Raw genomic sequence first — 16,606 nt, forward strand, 5'->3', positions numbered from 1 at the left:
CATGCCATCCTGCTCAACCGTCTCCGTGATAACTGATCGACCCTCCCAGGTCCCACTTGGATCCTTCCTTTCCTCTATCTGACTCTCTACCTGTGGTGTTCCCCAGGGGTCTAACCTCTCTCCCTGGCTTTTCAACCAATACCTGGCACCCCTTGCACACTGCATTGCCGCTTTCTGCTCCAACTTTCAGTGTTATGAGGATGACACTCAGCTCATTTTCAGGAATCCCTCTGCCACCTCTTCTCCTTCTCTCATTTCTTACCGTCTGTCTTCTAACGAGGAATGGTGTGCTGCCAATGATCTCTGCCTTAATGCTAGCAAGACAGAGATTCCCCTCATCGGCACACCCGCACCCGCCTTTCCTGTCACTCTCTGGCCAGCCTCTCTTGGCCCTCTTCCTGCTCCCACTGTGAGCCTAAGAACCTTGGGGTCATCTTTGACTCCACACTCTCCTTTTGTCCTCACATCTCTGACATCTCTAAGAAGTCAAACTACCAACTGCACCTCCTTGGAGGTATTCTTCCTTTCCTCTCCTTCGCCCAGAAGCTCACTGTCTCTATAGCTCTGGTTCTCTCTAGTCTGGACTACTGCAAAAGCCTCTAAATCCGCCTTCTTCTGCTCTCCGCCCTCTGCAACTCATCCAGAACAGGACTGCAAGACCGGTCCTTTATTTTACAAAAGGTAGCAGGTGCTCCTCTCTAGAGAGAACATGACTGGTCCTTTGCCTGAAGCCCTGGGAACTGATCTCTCCAGCCCTGAAATCTCTTAATTGGCTCCCAGTGGCTGCAAGGATTAAATTCAAGACCCTTTGCATTGTCCACAAAGCTTTCTGGGGCCTGGGTCCAAAATAGCTTCAGTTCTCCCTCTGTAAATACATTCCTACCCGGGCTCTTCGCTCCTCCACCTTCAACTCCCTCAGGCTCTGACGCTTCTTCAAGCAAGGAGTTGGGGGGGTAAGATCTCTTTGCTCGGCCAGGGCCACCCTCTGGAACAGCCTCCCTGCTTCTCTGAAATTGGAGGCGAACCAGCTCCAGTTCCGGAAGCACCTCAAGACCTTCCTCTTTGATTCTGCCTTCGCTCCTCCTCTCCCCTGCTGATCTGTCTGCTTCAGCACCGGGCACCTGGTTACCCTCTGTTTTTCGGGCCCAAGTCCCTGCCCACCCAGTCACACACCTGCACAGCCTCTGGAAACCCTTGCACTTGGGTCTGTATCTGTAATCATACAGTCCCCTTTACCTGCACTTATCAGACACCCCCTGTCTGTGCTTTAACCTTGCACTTGCCACCCTGCTGGCGGCACGAGTTGTTGTCTTATCCCTTGCTCAGCACTTTCAACTCCTCCTCTCTCCCTTGCACTTTCCCCCTTCCCTCTCCCCTGCACTTGTGCATTCTCAATTTCACTGGGCCTAGTAAAATCGCTGTTTTGTCCTCCCTTGTTCCCCTCCCTTGCTTCGTTTGTGCTCTGAAACACTTGCGTATGAGTGTGATACAATTAAAATATATCATATCAACAAGCATCATCAAATTGAGCGTCCCACAGTAGCAACAGAGAACCCTCAACCTGACTGCCAACCAGCATTCCCTCAATCTCATGCTAGGTCCAGCCTACAGAGAGTAAACAAGAGAAAAAGAGGAACGAAACTACAACGCCAGGCACAATAGCAAGAACAGCAACACCGTGTAGCCGGGTGATCGCAGCAAGCAGGGTTTGAAATTAAAGGAACTGGGAGCTATTTAGCTACTACTTGTAGCCTTAAAGAGCCTGGGTAGCGCGGCATCAGTTGCCCTGGGCAGCCAAAAGTAGCTCCTGCTAACTGATGATTTCAAGCTAACCAGGCCGTCCTAAGCTAGAAGCATGAGCTAAATGGCTACCAGCAATCTTGAACCCTGCCAGGGACAGATCTGCAAACTGGCCTCAACTTAATACCCCTTATCAACATTACCCTTACTTCTAATCCTTTAGCCTCTCCACTACAGGTCTAGTCATCTTCATCTATAGTCACCTGATACTGACTATATCACCCTTTCCGAATAGAACACTAGCCCCATACCCCTCTTCTATGCACCTCCAGATTTGCACCAATCCATTCTAGTTGTGTATTTATCATCCTATCAAATCTACTCCTGCCTCACCTCACATACATCCTCACCTGCAGATTCAGTGTTAAAGGCCACCAGACAGCGACTGGACTTGATGTGGTTCCCACAGGAGGGTGCTGAACCAGCCGTTACATCTCCAATCCAGGCCTGCAACAGAAAAAACAAAAATAAACCCACTTAGATAGTCATCACTTGCTATACAATCGCACATAAGGTTTTGGCAGCAGTGTGTTATGAGGTGTTGAGGGGGTGGGAGGACCACCCTTGTAGCTCGTCTCTCCAACTTTCATTTAACAGAGGTATGACTAATGCTTCTTTACATCAATGCCATCTTAAGCCAAAGAGTCCACCAATGGAGAAAAACCTGGCGCCAACACCATCTTGGAACAGACTGTCATGCCTGCGCCATGGGCGCATACATTGGCGATCAATATGGACTAATTGTTATTCATTTATCTACAGAAAACTCTTGGATCAACCTCTATTCACTTTTTGGACCTTATTTCCCATTTGCGAGACTTCGGTGCTTTTTTTACCCAACAAACTACACTTACCACAATGCACTTGGCTATAACTATCTATTCCTGGTCATTCCTATTCGTCATCATCGGAACTACAATCCCCAGAAGCCCTAGGGATCAGCTCTGCTTCCACCAGCTCAGGAACAGAGAGGGAGGAGGCAGATTGTATTCAGGTGCGCTGATCCATGTGCGGCCAATTAGCCTGCCTCTGTGCTGGGGAGGGCGGTATAAAAGCTGCTGTCTGCAGGGGCTCAGTCTCTTGCATTAAGAGTCCTTCCAGCACCTTTTTGCTACGAATCTTTGTATGCTGTTCCTCATCACTCCTGCTTTTGATTCCAGTGCCCTGCTGGGCTCCTGCCTTGCAGCCGATCACGCTCTGCTGCTACCTTCCGCCCTTATCTTCCAGGCTCCTGCCTTGCAGCCGATCACGCTCCGCTGCTACCTTCTGCTCTTGTCTTCCAGGCTCCTGCCTTGCAGCCGATCACGCTCCGCTGCCTTCTACCTACAGCCTTCATCCGCTGGGCTTCCAGCCTTGCAGCCTACTTCAGTCCTCTGCAGCCTTCTACAGTCATCGGCCCTGCTTCTCTGGGCTCACTCCTCTCTGCCCGGCTCTTCTGGCTCCTTGCCGCGCAGCCTGCTTCACTCCGCTGTCAACAGCCCTTGTCCTCGGGGCTTCCTGCCTTGCAGCCAATCACGCTGCGCTGCTTTCTACCTACAGCCTTTGTCCGCTGGGCTTCCAGCCTAGCAGCCCTCTACAGTCCTCTGCAGCCTTCTACAGTCAGCGGCCCTGCTCCTCTGGGCTCACTCCGTGCTGCCGGCCCTTCTGGGCTCCTTGCCGTGCAGTCTGCTTCACTCTGCTGCCCTAAGCCCTTTCCCTCTGGGCTCCATTCCTTACAGCCCTGCTCCTTTGGGCTTGCTCTTTGCTGTCCTGCTCCTCTGAGCTCTCTACCTTGTACCCTACAGTTATCTGCAATCCACAACAGTTGATCTGCATTTATTACTTTCAGTTATTGCAGTCCCCCTGTTTCCTGACTGCTGCTCCCTTGCTTTCTTCCTTGTTTTCAACCCTCTGTTCTTTATCCCTGTCCAATTCATTTATACTGCATTCCCTTCATTTCCTTCTGCTAGTTTGCTCATCGACTTCCTTTTTTCCTGGATTTGTCTGTTATTGTCTTCTCTTGTATTGTTTGTAGACCCCTTTGTACAGAGCTTGTCTGTTGGTTTCCGGCAGGCAACCTCTGCCCCTTCCCTTGTCTCGTTTCTGTGTTACAGACACCCACAGCTGTTGTTCCCAGCCATGAGCAAACAGCGTGGGCCTCTGTTATAACAAGGAAAAAAGTCTTTTTGCTCCCGGCTATCTTGTTTGGAAAATCCGAAATAAATATTTGTAACACTCTGGTTAGTACGAAATAATCCGTTTATTATTGGTATTTTTCTTGAGTGGTTCATTCCATAGGTATATTTGTGTTTTAAGAAACACTATTTAGGACTTGGTGTACAAGTTTGGTCAGCCGACACGTGTTTCGACCCATAAGGTCTTTCTCAAGGCTGAGCAATATTCAAGAGTGCCAAGTGATATGTGGTTCGTGACAATTGTGTGACATGTTGTAGTACATTCAATTGTGGTGTTAGAGTGATGTGCAATAATAGTGACAGGAAAAAGCATGACATCAAAACACATTGATGTGTTGATTTTAAGAATCATAATTTTCAATTGGAAGACAAAAAGGAAAAAGGGGAGGAAGAGAAAAGAAAAGTAAGCAAGGAGTTGGTTCCAAGTACTTTTAGTAGTGTGGGATGAGGTAAATGCCTCTTACCAAGAATTATTGGCTGTCTGCCCTCGGTGGGGTTCTGTTGTGAATGTCCTTAGGGCATTCTTGGCTCCTGTTGGGCCCTGGAGGGAGAAGTAATGGAGATGGTGAAAAGTGAAAGGTTTAGCTTGCATTGGTGGGCATTGCCGGGCACTTGGTGGGAATACCCCATGTGGTTCTCCTTAGTCGTGAAGATATCATGTGTAATGGCTGTCCCGGGTAGGTGCTGTTGGCTGGGGCCATTACACATTAACGGTGTGGAAAATACATCAGGGACTCTTTCTTTATAAAGAGCTCATGTGTGTTTCCAGCCGGTTAAGTGTTTGCTGTTTTCAATGCGCCATTGAAATCACACCACGGGCATTTTGCCAACGCTTGTGTGTGACTCTCAGCCGGGTTGGTAGGTGCCTAAGAAGGGAGCTGGTGTTGGTTGTTGGGGTGCCCAGGCTGTTGCTGCTGGCTGGGGCCAATTCTATTAAGTGGTCTGGGAAGTACATGAAGGGATCTTTTGGAAGAGCTCTTGTGTGTTTCCAGTCATTGCCATGTTTTAAATTGCTAATACGCCATTGAAATCACATCATGGGCATAGTTGCAGAGCTCATGTGTGTTTCTCAGCCGGGTCGAACGATACCTGAATGGGGAAAAATGAAGGTCGCAAAGTCCCTGAGAATAGTGGTGCATATTGTCAAGGCAGGCGGGCGGGGAGGCTTACCTGCGTGCTCTTACTGGCGTCCTGGGCGGTGCTCCGCTGCTCTACTGACTCGCGCTGGGTGCCGCCATTATAAGCGGTTCATCTAGGCGTAAATTCTCGTTAAGTGGATGATCGCGCATGCGCAATCCTGTAGTGTCCCGTTGCCGATCCCAGCGCATGCGCGTCGTGGGCTGTGACTGCGCATGCGTCGTGGATCGGCACAAGACACCACAAAATTCAGCTCAATTATGTATATTGCGGATGCCTGTTGGCAGTAGCCCTGTGAGCCGCAAGGAGCAAAATAGGGGGGAAGGGGATCGTGTTGGGGAGAAGCATGGGTGGTGAAGCTATGTGTTAAAATAGCCTGTAGGATGCATGCTAATCAGGCTGGGAAGGTTAGCCCAGGACATCAAGGATGTAAACTTAAACTATATGATGGCTCAAGTGGGCCATGGAAAGAGTTACTAGATAGGTGGCAGTCAGGTGGCGAAATACTAATTGCTATGTGTCTAACTCTGACTGGTGGGTTAACCTATAAATGGTGTGTGTGGCGTGGTCATGTGTTGGGCAAGCGTTGCCCGGCGAAGAATACAGTCAATGGTCCCAAGTGGGAATAAAAATTGGAATAGAATAGAAAGAGTTACGGAAAGAGATTCAGATCATGATCTTTATTCAGGCCATTTTTAACACATCTGAAGTGACAAAGCAAACGTGCTTCCTCTTGTCTCAGTTTTTGGATTCTGTCCCCTCCTCTTGGGCCCAGCCGGACCGTCTTGAGTCTGATGAACCTAACGTCACTATTGTTGTCCATTTGGTGATTCTTCTGCCAGTGGTTTGCCAATGGGAGTTTGGGATCTTGTGAATATATACTATTCATATGTTCTCTAATCCTGAAGCGTGTTTCTCGGATGGTGCTGCCTATGTATATTTTATTGCAAACACAGATTATTGCATATATCACAAATTTACTTTTACAGTTGATGTGCTCAGTGATGTTGAAGATTGGGCAGCCTGAAAATTTGGCACGTTTGGTCTGGGTTGCATACTTGCACATTGAGCATGTCCCGCATTTCGTGAAACCAATTGGTGTGAGTTTACTGAGCCAATCCTGTGCTGTAATGTGTTTGTCTGAAAGAAATGAGGGGCTTAGTAAGGTCCTCAGAGTTGGTGCTCTGCTGTATGACATACTGGGATATGTTTCTAGGTGCGGCTTGATGTGTTCATCCATGCGGAGTAGTTCCCAGTGCTTGGTCAACATTTTTTGGAGTGCATAACTGTTTTTGTTATATCGTGTTACGAATCTGATCATGGGATTGTCATCTAGGTTTGGGTGAGAGTAGGGTTGATCTTTCTAGTTGACAGGCTTGTTTCTTTGCTTCTGCCAGGTTTTCATGGGAGTAACCTCGACTTCTGAATCTTCAATCTAGTAGGTTGCATTATTCTGTGAAGGCTTTATCTGTATTGCAGTTCCTTCTTGCCCGAATGTATTCCCCTTTGGGAATGTTGCGTATAACACTTTTTCTGTGGCAACTTTGTGCATGCAGGGTGGAATTCACTTCCGTTGGTTTATGGTATGTTCTGGTTGTGATTTTGTTCTCTTCTATCTCAATCGTGAGATCCAGGAAATCAATTTGAACCTTGCTGGTGTGGCTGGTTAATTCGATACCAAAGTCATTGGTGTTGAGGTAGCCCATGTATTCATTAAGCTCATCTTTAGTTCCTTTCCATATTAAGATAATGTCATCTATGAATCTTGCCCAATTGACAATGAGCCTAGTGTACTTATCTTCCTTCATTGCGTGTTTAAGTTCATAGGAGTGCATAAAGCAGTTTGCTAGAACTGGAGCATAGTTGGCTCCCATTGCGATCCCTTGGTTTGCTTAAAGTATTCACCATTAAATATGAATATATTGTTTGTGAGAGAGAATTTGAGGAAGGCTTTAGTCATTTCCACTTGATCTAAGTGCGAAGCTGACTCATGTTTGAGAAGGAACCCCATGCTAGTTATGGCAAGTTCATGGTCAATTGATGTATATAGGGCCTTAACGTCAAGAGTGGCCATTAGGAAGTGAGGTTCCCATTTGATGTTGGCAAGTATCTCCAAAGTGTGCATTGTATCTCTCAAGTAGCTTGGTATTTTAATGACCAGTGGTTGTATAACATTGTTAATGTACCTTGCCAATGTTTCCGTTATCCCTCCAATACCACTTAGGATTGGTCTGCCCTCTGGAATGATGTTAAAGGCTTTGTGGACTTTTGGTAGGAAATAAATGGTTGGCATAATTGGGTGATCTGTCCTGAGGTCGTTGTATTCTTCATCTGTTATGAGCCCTGCTGTTTTATAATTGGTTAGCAGTTCCTGATGTTCTTTAAGAATCTTTGCCTGTGGATTGCTGCCCAATTTAAAGTAGTTGCCGGGTGTTTCCAGGTGGTTGAGGGCCATTTTGAGGTCATCCGCTTTGTTCATTATTACTATGTTTCCACCCTTATCGGCTTCCTTGATTATGATGTCTGTTTCCTCTCGCAAGTTTTTAAGTATGGTCTGTTCTTCTTTAGTTAGATTGCCCTTGGTCTCTGTTCCATGGGTTCGTTGGTCTTCCAATCTATGTAGGTCATTGATTACCGCTTGGTGAAAAGTGTCTAAATAGTTTTCCGTGAAAAGTTGCGGCGTAAATTTCGATTTGATTTTAAGTTCAGGAATTGCCATTGCTACATTCTGAATGCCCAGTTCTTGTAGACATTCTTGCTTGCTTGCTTTTGCTTGCTTTTGTTGTTTTCTGCAAGCGTGCTAAGGAGATGGATGTCTTCAACATCTCTGGTGGTAAGTAGGCTTGGTTTTGGTGTTTTTTCTGGTGGTTTGTTTACCGATGTCTTGGTAGCAAAGAATTTCTTGACCTGACTGCCACCTATCTAGTCACTCTTTCCATGGCCCACTTGAGCCATCATATAGTTTAAGTTTTCATCCTTGCGGTCCTGGGCTAACCTTCCCAGCCTGATTAGCATACATCCTACAGGCTATTTTAACACATAGCTCATAACAATGAGAATTTACGCCTAGATGAACCGCTTATAATGGCGGCACCCAGCGTGAGTCAGTAGAGCAGCGGAGCACCGGCCAGGATGCCAGTAAGAGCACGCAGGTAAGCCTCCTCGCCCGCCTGCCTTGACAATATGCACCACTATTCTCAGGGACTTTGCAACCTTAATTTTTCCCCATTCAGGTCTCGTTCAACCCGGCTGAGAAACACACATGACCTCTGCAACTATGCCCATGATGGGATTTCAATGCCGTATTAGCAATTTAAAACATGGCAATGACTGGAAACACACAAGAGCTCTTCCAAAAGATCCCTTGATGTACTTCCCAGACCACTTAATAGAATTGGCCCCAGCCAGCAGCAACAGCCTGGGGCACCCCAACAACCAACACCAGCTCCCTTCTTAGGCACCTACCAACCCGGCTGAGAGACACACACGAGCTTTGGCAAAATGCCCGTGGTGTGATTTCAATGCCGCACACATTGTAAACTTTTAATATCTATCATATTCATATCTGACTTTTTGCTGTTTTACGAGTTCTACAGTATGCTGGAGGCTCCCATTTAAAAAGTTCTGTTAAGTTTATTCATTCAAAGTTGTATTAGTACTTTTGCATTGGCAGGATTATTAAGAGGCACTGTTCCAACACGAAGCAGAAGTAACCATGAATCTCCCAAATAAAATATATTATTTTTAATGTTTCTAACATTCTCAACTATTGACTTGGATATAAAGCCTGGTTACTAGAGTGTTGGCAGTAGTTAAAAACAGTTACATCATGACATTAATGTAAAATGACCGCTACTTCTCAATTCACTAAAATCCATGGCAGTTAAATAAGCCCTGCCACAATTTTAAGGAACAGTTAATAGTGCCATGAGCATTAGCTCGATCAGTGACCCGGTTCCTGGTGCAACATTATAGCACTGGATTATATTTGGATACAGACTGGTGCAACGGTAGAAGGAACTGAAGAGTGAGTGGTGTTTTGCCTTCATCTACAAACCCCGGAAAGATGTGTGATAGGGCAGGTATGAGGATGCCAAGAAGTATTTCCTTGAATTACTGGCCAGTCTTTGGTTCTACCAAGAGCTTAGAATGAAGGAGTCAGCAATCATTTGAGCTACGCCGCAGCGTGCATTAATGAAGCAATTACAGTGGAGGAGAAAGAAAAGCAAAGAGTGGAATTAAAGGTGTACTGTGGCAAGATGCCTACTCAGTAATTGAAGAAGGCACGGGGTAAGATTCAAGAGTTTTTTACTGTCTCCTTTACAATCAAGTTGGGACATGCATGAATGGAGAAATGCTGGATCTCACCCGGCAGGCAACAAGGTCCTCAACTGTCTTCCACTCGACCAACCGTCCCTCCGACACCTCACGCGCACCTCAACATTCCAGACACGCATGCGAGCCTCACTTACTAGTTACTACACTTCTTCCTCTGTCAATACCAACAAAAGTACCAAACATCGACAGAGACGCACAACAGACACGTGTGGCCACCACGCACCATGCAGCGACTGCAAACCATCAACGGCAATACCAGGCCACAACTGTGGACTTCTAATGCCATTGGAGAAAAAACACCTTCAGCGCCGAGAGCAGGCCATGTCCTCAGCCCTGAAGTTGCACAACTTACATGATCTCCTGGTCCTCCTTCACCTCATGCTAATGGAACCCTTACACACTGTGCTGTAATAAATAGGAGTTTTTGCAAGCTCCTATTGTCAACCACCTCAGGCACATGACATGGTATCAGGTAATAAAACTGCAGCAAAAATGTCACTGCTAAAAGAAATCACGGCAAAAATGCTGTGGTTTGACCAGGTAAAGCTGTACCCCATTATACCATTTAAGTGGAGTGTCCCCCGCTCCCCTTAAATGGTATAATGGGACACCCCTGCATCCTTTACATGATTGTGGCGGCAAAACCACAGCATTTTTGCTGTGATATTTTGTATTCACAGCCATTTTTGCCGCGATTTTAAAACATGGAACCCATGACATTACATCTAGGAAGAGATGGAGAAAGGAGAGTGTGGTGTTAGGGCAAGACCCCTTGGGTACAACATTGCTGCAACTCATCGCAGTGGTAGACAAGGACGAGGTATAGAGACCAAATCCAGGACCCCAAGACAGGAAGGCAGAGAAAGCAACCTAGTCTAAGCAGTATAAAGGCTCAGAAGGCCAATCTCAGGGTTGAAGCTCTAGGGCTAATTTCCAATCCACCCAGCCCAACCACTAGCTCTTTTCAGGCCCAATGTGCAGGAGCACACAGGGCACCCGAGAACTAAAAGGAGGTGTTTTATAAGAGTGCATTCAAGGAGTGCCACCCGCATGTAGAGACAGGGGAACCGATAGGAATGGGTGGGGACACTCAAATCCTAAAGACTGAGCGATTGAGAATGGAGAATAAATCAAGGGAAGGGGTTGCTAGAAAGAAACCTAGATACTTTTGATGAATACAGAGCCTTCATAATGGACACAGAGTACTTTACTGAACTTCAAGACACACAGGCCCTATTGTGGAGTTGCATTTTCTTTAATTGGCTCGTGTGTAATAATCCCTAAAAAATGCGTTATTTTCAAACTTGAACTTTGGTGTCATTCTAATATTGACCACACTCCGCTTTGTGACATCCATCACAAATTTTCATGAGACAACTTGCGTCACAGTCTTACAAAAACAACCACACCACACCTAGTGTTAGGAAACTCACCGCCCGCTCTTTATGGAACAGATGGAAGAAGAAGCATCCAACATACACCACTTTTACTTCAAGATGCCATCTGTTGAATGCCATTACGAGTTCTGAGAGCCCTTTACATACCCACTCCCGGGATCGTCGAATCACTTCTACATAATGCCAGATAACAGGTGGGTTACTGCGTCGATACTTCTCCTTTGTGCGTTAAGCTCCTTCCAATTCTTGCCAGCCTTTTGTTGTGCTACTCTATGGCGCTCCTTGCTTTTCTCTCTGCACGATTTCTGCCTTATTCTTATTCTTTATTTAGCTTCAGCTTCGGTGCGACAGTTTCTTCTAGCTCACGCTCAGCCGCTTGCTGCTGTTTCTTGTATTCAGCAGCTCTGTTCAGCAGCTGCGCGTGGCTCATTCATATTGAGCTTCCCCGCTAACGCTGCGGTTCTGCTATGCCATCTTCTCCATATATTTCTACTCCTTCCTTTTCTTGTGCCTTCCTCCTTTATCTCACATTTTTGTGTCTCCTTCCTTCTTTCCTTACCTGTCCCCTCTTCTACTCAGCTTCTTACCTTGCTATCAGCTACAAAATTCCCTTTTATTACCAACTGTCCCCTGATTGACTACTGCTACGTTAAATTCAAAGAATACTTTTCTCCACTAAAGACTCCAGGACTGCCTTATTTAGGCATCTACACTACTACCAAGAAGCTGCAACTCCCAACCATCAGATCGGGTTTTATTCACCAGAGGGTTTTCCCAAGGGTGTTTGCCCGCAAGGTACACAGAGTCCTGTTTCAATTCAGGCAACTGCATACCTGGCGGGCTGCTCCCACAAACCTTACATCTATCACCAAACAGGTTAGTGAAGTGCAACCTGATACCTAGCACGGCTGGCAGAAAACTTGAAAAAATTCAAGGCAGAGCACATGTTGGGATGGGAAAAAGCCACGACGACTGCTGGTCAAGCCTATTCATCAAAACCAACAACGAAGAAATTCTTGAAAAACAAATGCATTGCAGCCTTCTTACAGTAATGGATGTCAACAGAGACAGACAGAGGCCTGCATGATCTCCATTTTCAATTACCATTTTACTCCATTGAGGAAAGAGTTTTTTGTATGTGGTAATACTGCATATGGGAATAGTTTTGTGTGAGATCAGACCCACACAAAAGCAGACAGTGTTGAAGAGTTGCCGTTATGATGCTCAGAATTTGGTGGAAAAGTAAACATGAGGAATTTGGAAATAGTGCATGTATTACGGTTATCACCAAACTCTGGTGCATACACTACACTTGTTTCGACAGTTTCTGGCTCTTTATACAAATATTAAACACTTCATCACAGTTTTCCCTTGATGTACATCGTTGAAGGGGGTCATGTGTGCTATTTCACCTCCTGCTATGTCTTAGGATATGTTAACTTAGCTTTTTCATTGAGTCAAAGTCTGATAGAAAGGACAATAGGCTTAGATGGCAGTGGTTATACCCATGTCCTTGTTCACCATGCAGGGCATATGTTGGGTGAAAAGGGGTGGTGACGCTACATGGTGAAGTATTTCCACCAATGAGCAATGGTCAGCCAGAATGCAACCAATATCTGAGTAACAACTATGGAAATTAATGTTTTTTACTCAAGTAATTAATCAATTCATATTTTTGGATACACATTCCTTCATTCAAGGACACTATGCTGTGTTGCGACATGCCCAACTCCTGATGTTACCGTGGACAGGCGTATGATTTTCAATCAGAGGAGCATGTATCTCTGACCGTTTTTTCTTTGGTACCTCTGTTTAACAAAAGGTGGGAATGCACTTTGTTGTTCAGGTCAGGTAGCATCTGCTAACTCCCACCACCCTACCAAGTCAAAATATCTCTGCAGTTTGAAACCTGAACATTTCCAGTCATCACTGTTCAGGTTTTTTTTTGTGCACAGAGGAAGAAACACTAGAGAACTATTTCACAGGGGACCATTCTGCCAGTCTTGGGATTTTATCTAACGAATCAATGCGTGCTGTGAGCTGTAGCACTGGTGGCTTCAACTGAAACGACTAGACTAACACACTGCTTGATGATGATTTGTATAAGAAAAACACACTACTGGATAAGTGGTAGCCTGTTGACTGAGGCATTTGAAAACGAGTGTATTAAACACAGCAAATCGCTTTCAAGTAAGTTGGTTATTTATATAAAATGGATGTAAACAATGTAGTTCTATATAGGATCATTCACATACAATGAATGCTAGTCTGGCTACTGAAAGGTTTACTTTACATCCCACAGAAGAGGGTGCACATAACGATAAATGAATGTACTATCAAATAAGTGACTTGTTCAATGATGCCACCATATTAATCTTTTGGAGTTCCCTACTAAGATCATAGGCTTATAAACACCATCTATAATTTTCTTTTCTACTAATTTGCTTTGATTAGGGAAATTGCACATATGCCGACATTACCCATTATCTTGAGTAAGAAGGTTATCCAGGCCTGTTTTTTCTCAGGACTAGAAGTCTCAGCAGGCAAATTAAAAACCCAAGGGATACGCTTCTCACTCAGGATATTGGGTATATGTTGGCATTTACCAATTCAATGCACCCTTATTTTGTGCTAGTTATTCACCTACATCCGATGCTTTGTTGAACGGCTAGTGGAAAATCGTTACATGTTAAGGAATTACAATTCTTTCCATTGACCCCAGGAGCCCAGTTTCACTGCAAAGACGTGTATGTGACATTTACCGTATTTCACCCACTAGGGAATCACCTCTTAGGCAATTGACACATTTTTAGCATTAGCTCAAACTGAAACTTCCTTTGTGTGTGTGTGTACAACACAATGCAGTGCATTTAAATGTCCTGTGTGGCATAGCATTAGCTGCTGTTACAAATAAAAGTACATTGCAACACTCTTACAGTTTTGTGTCCATTCTTGTTTATATAATGGCGTGTCGCAGGTTTAATAAAAACGTATTCCATGACCTGCTTCATCCCATTTAGACACTGGTTTATGTCTGAAAAGATAGATCAGCCCCACTTTATCACACAGACTAGTTGAGGAGTGTGGAGGTGGGTTATGAAAGGTTTAGTCAACAGGATGGGTGGTGTCATGCAGCTGAGTGGGACCAACATGAGACAATCTCAAAAAGACATTAATCACGCGTGTCAACCTCAGGAACAACAAGATGACTTCTCATTAGGTTTAACTTTCCAGGGCTACACTGGTAAACTATGAAAACTTAAAGTAATACTTCACAACAGGACGTCTTCTTCGTGGGTTCACCAATTCAACTCTTAATTGGTCAACCCGCTCGAGGGTAATCATCAATTCATATTCACGCAGAGTCCAAAGTGCCACCCCAAACTGCACATCTTCTTGGCTTTTCGGTTGTTCAACTCCGGTCCTCTGCTTTTCGCCCATCAATCTGATGAAGGCCTTTTGCCTGGGTCTATGCGGGACATGTGCACATTAACGTTATGCAGGAATAAAAGGCAAATGGGAGATAGGGTAGTGGCTGTCCAAAAAACCACAACTTCGACCAGGAGTTTAGAAACTGGAGCTAGCCCAAACGCTTTATGCCTGCCATATCACCCACACTATCTCTTGCTCCACAAAGCTCGGTGCTCACGTTCCTCCTTGACAAGTGACCACAGTCTCGTACACAGGGGAACTTCTCCTACAGCTCTGTTCTGTATCTCTAACCTTCACAGTCTTCCAAATCTTCTGCCTATACCAACCTTTGCCTGTCCTTCCCCCTTTTCGACTTGCTGTCCAATTATCCTTTGACATATACATCTCAACTTTAAAAGCAATAAACCATCAAGAGATAGGAATAACGTATTCCTTGAATGTTTATTCTATTAAAGTACTAATAAACGAAGGGCATGTGCACAATCCATAACCAAACATAAACCTCTCAACCTCCTGCAATCTGTTCACCTTTTCTCCTTTGCTGACTAACACACACACCTCCACCCCTCTCCTTTTATATAACATCCCCAAGTCACCCTCCTGCCTCCTAGATGACCTCTCCTTCTCCCTTTCTAATGTCTTTTCCAACCTCCTCCTTGATGTTCTTGTTCCTATCTTCCTGAAGGTCTGCTCCATCCGCCTTGCTTTTTCTTTTTTCCAGCTCATTCCTGATGTTTCTCTTACTTTCGTGTGGTAGCCTCCTATGGTATGATTTTCTCTCTACTCTATTCGATCCTCCCCTCTAGAGCCTTTCTTCACCTCCAACTCTCTCGTTTTAACCTCCTGCGCTCCTCTCAACTTCTCCAGCCTCTCTTTGCTCTGCCTCCTCTTTGTCTCATCCTCCTTTCTTTACCATCTTTTTTTTTCTACCTTCAGCCTGCAGTCTCCTCTCTGTACATTCCCTCGATGATCTCCTTCCTCTGCCACCTGTTACCATCACCTGCCCCTTTGGCACCTCTCTGCCCAACTCCTTTCCGTCCCCTACCAATCTCAAACTACCTGCTACTCATATAAGAGCCTGGCCCCGCCAATTGGGCAAACCAATACAGAAAATTCACACAAGTGGGCGTTTGATGAAACTACGAGAATGACTCAGTATTTCTCCTTCGATTAATTCAGCAGACAGTAATGTTTTTCTGCAGTGACAGGTGGTGTCGTTGACAGAGCTTACTTCAGGCTAGGCAGCCATCTTGAGTGTCAGATGTGCATGTGGGTACCTCCGGGTGGTCCTCTTTCACTCTCTCGCAACTGCAGTGATACAGGATACCCCTGCTCCGCATAAGCTCCTACCGCCAGCCGACTACCTCGCTCCACAGTTCATTTAAGAGTTTCACATGCTCTCCTAATCTTGGAAAGAACAAAGGGGGGGCACAATATAAAGGACAATGGGTATACTAGCTAGTTACATGATCCTGGCAGTTCCCTAATGTGGCAGGGAGACCAAAGTCTTATAAAAGTTTCAGTCCTTGCCTTAGTTCTGGGACACAGTAGTGTAGGGTCTGGGAATCCTGCATGTATCTCCATCCAATCACAAAATCATACAGCACATGGCATCACCCAGGCACCATGATTACCTCCAAGCACTAGCAGGGGACTTCATTACAGTAGGGACCCGTTTTCAGAAGACTTGGCAGCACCAGCCAAGCAACGTTTTGCATTGTGACTTTCTGAAGCTCAGTACATTGACTTCTCACTCTCTGGAAGCTCTGCCCAGTTGATTTTTTAGACATCACTTCTGTATAATACAACACAGGCCGTCTGGATGACCAGTAGGATAGGCAGCAATGGTCAGACACGGCTGGAGGAAGACTGGGGGAAGGGGCATCTTTTCGGACTCCGGTGTGGTCCTGTAAAGGCATGGGAAGGCCACGGCCAGGATCTAATACCTTTCTCTGCTAAAAGACAAGACCTATAATGTGGGTTTAAACCCCCCCCACTCTCTCACCGCAGCCTATTCCCACCATCTAATGCAACCATAAACGTAATGTTGAGACCCTGCACACATGCACCCCAATCCCATAAACATTCTATACAGCTCAATCACTTATACACCACAAACCATAAATACACATCACTGCATATCCATCAATGCATAATTCTATACACATTGTAGACTGTATTACCACAGAATCCTGAGGCAGTTTTTGTCACAGAAATGTGGCTCATACACACCTAAATACATCTTAATCTTTACAAGAGAAACATACAATTCATCAATGTCACGCACAAGACATGGAGCAGAAACATACAAGACCCAACAAAGACGTC

The 16,606-nt window shown here is 45.4% G+C and overlaps 1 protein-coding gene across 1 annotated transcript in view; it reads right to left on the reverse strand.

Annotated features, from left to right (window-relative positions):
* The window catches only part of CORO7 (coronin 7), a 1,792,839-nt gene that overhangs the window by 1,613,500 nt on the left and 162,733 nt on the right, over positions 1 to 16,606 (reverse strand). The window contains exon 2 of the mRNA XM_069646849.1: positions 2,151 to 2,247. Within this exon, the coding sequence (XP_069502950.1) occupies positions 2,151 to 2,247 (97 nt within the window). The remainder of the gene's footprint in view (positions 1 to 2,150; positions 2,248 to 16,606) is intronic.

Source organism: Ambystoma mexicanum, chromosome 2q, assembly GCF_040938575.1.
Source record: "Ambystoma mexicanum isolate Mex_15411 chromosome 2q, UKY_AmexF1_1, whole genome shotgun sequence".
Classification (NCBI taxonomy): Eukaryota; Metazoa; Chordata; class Amphibia; order Caudata; family Ambystomatidae; genus Ambystoma; species Ambystoma mexicanum.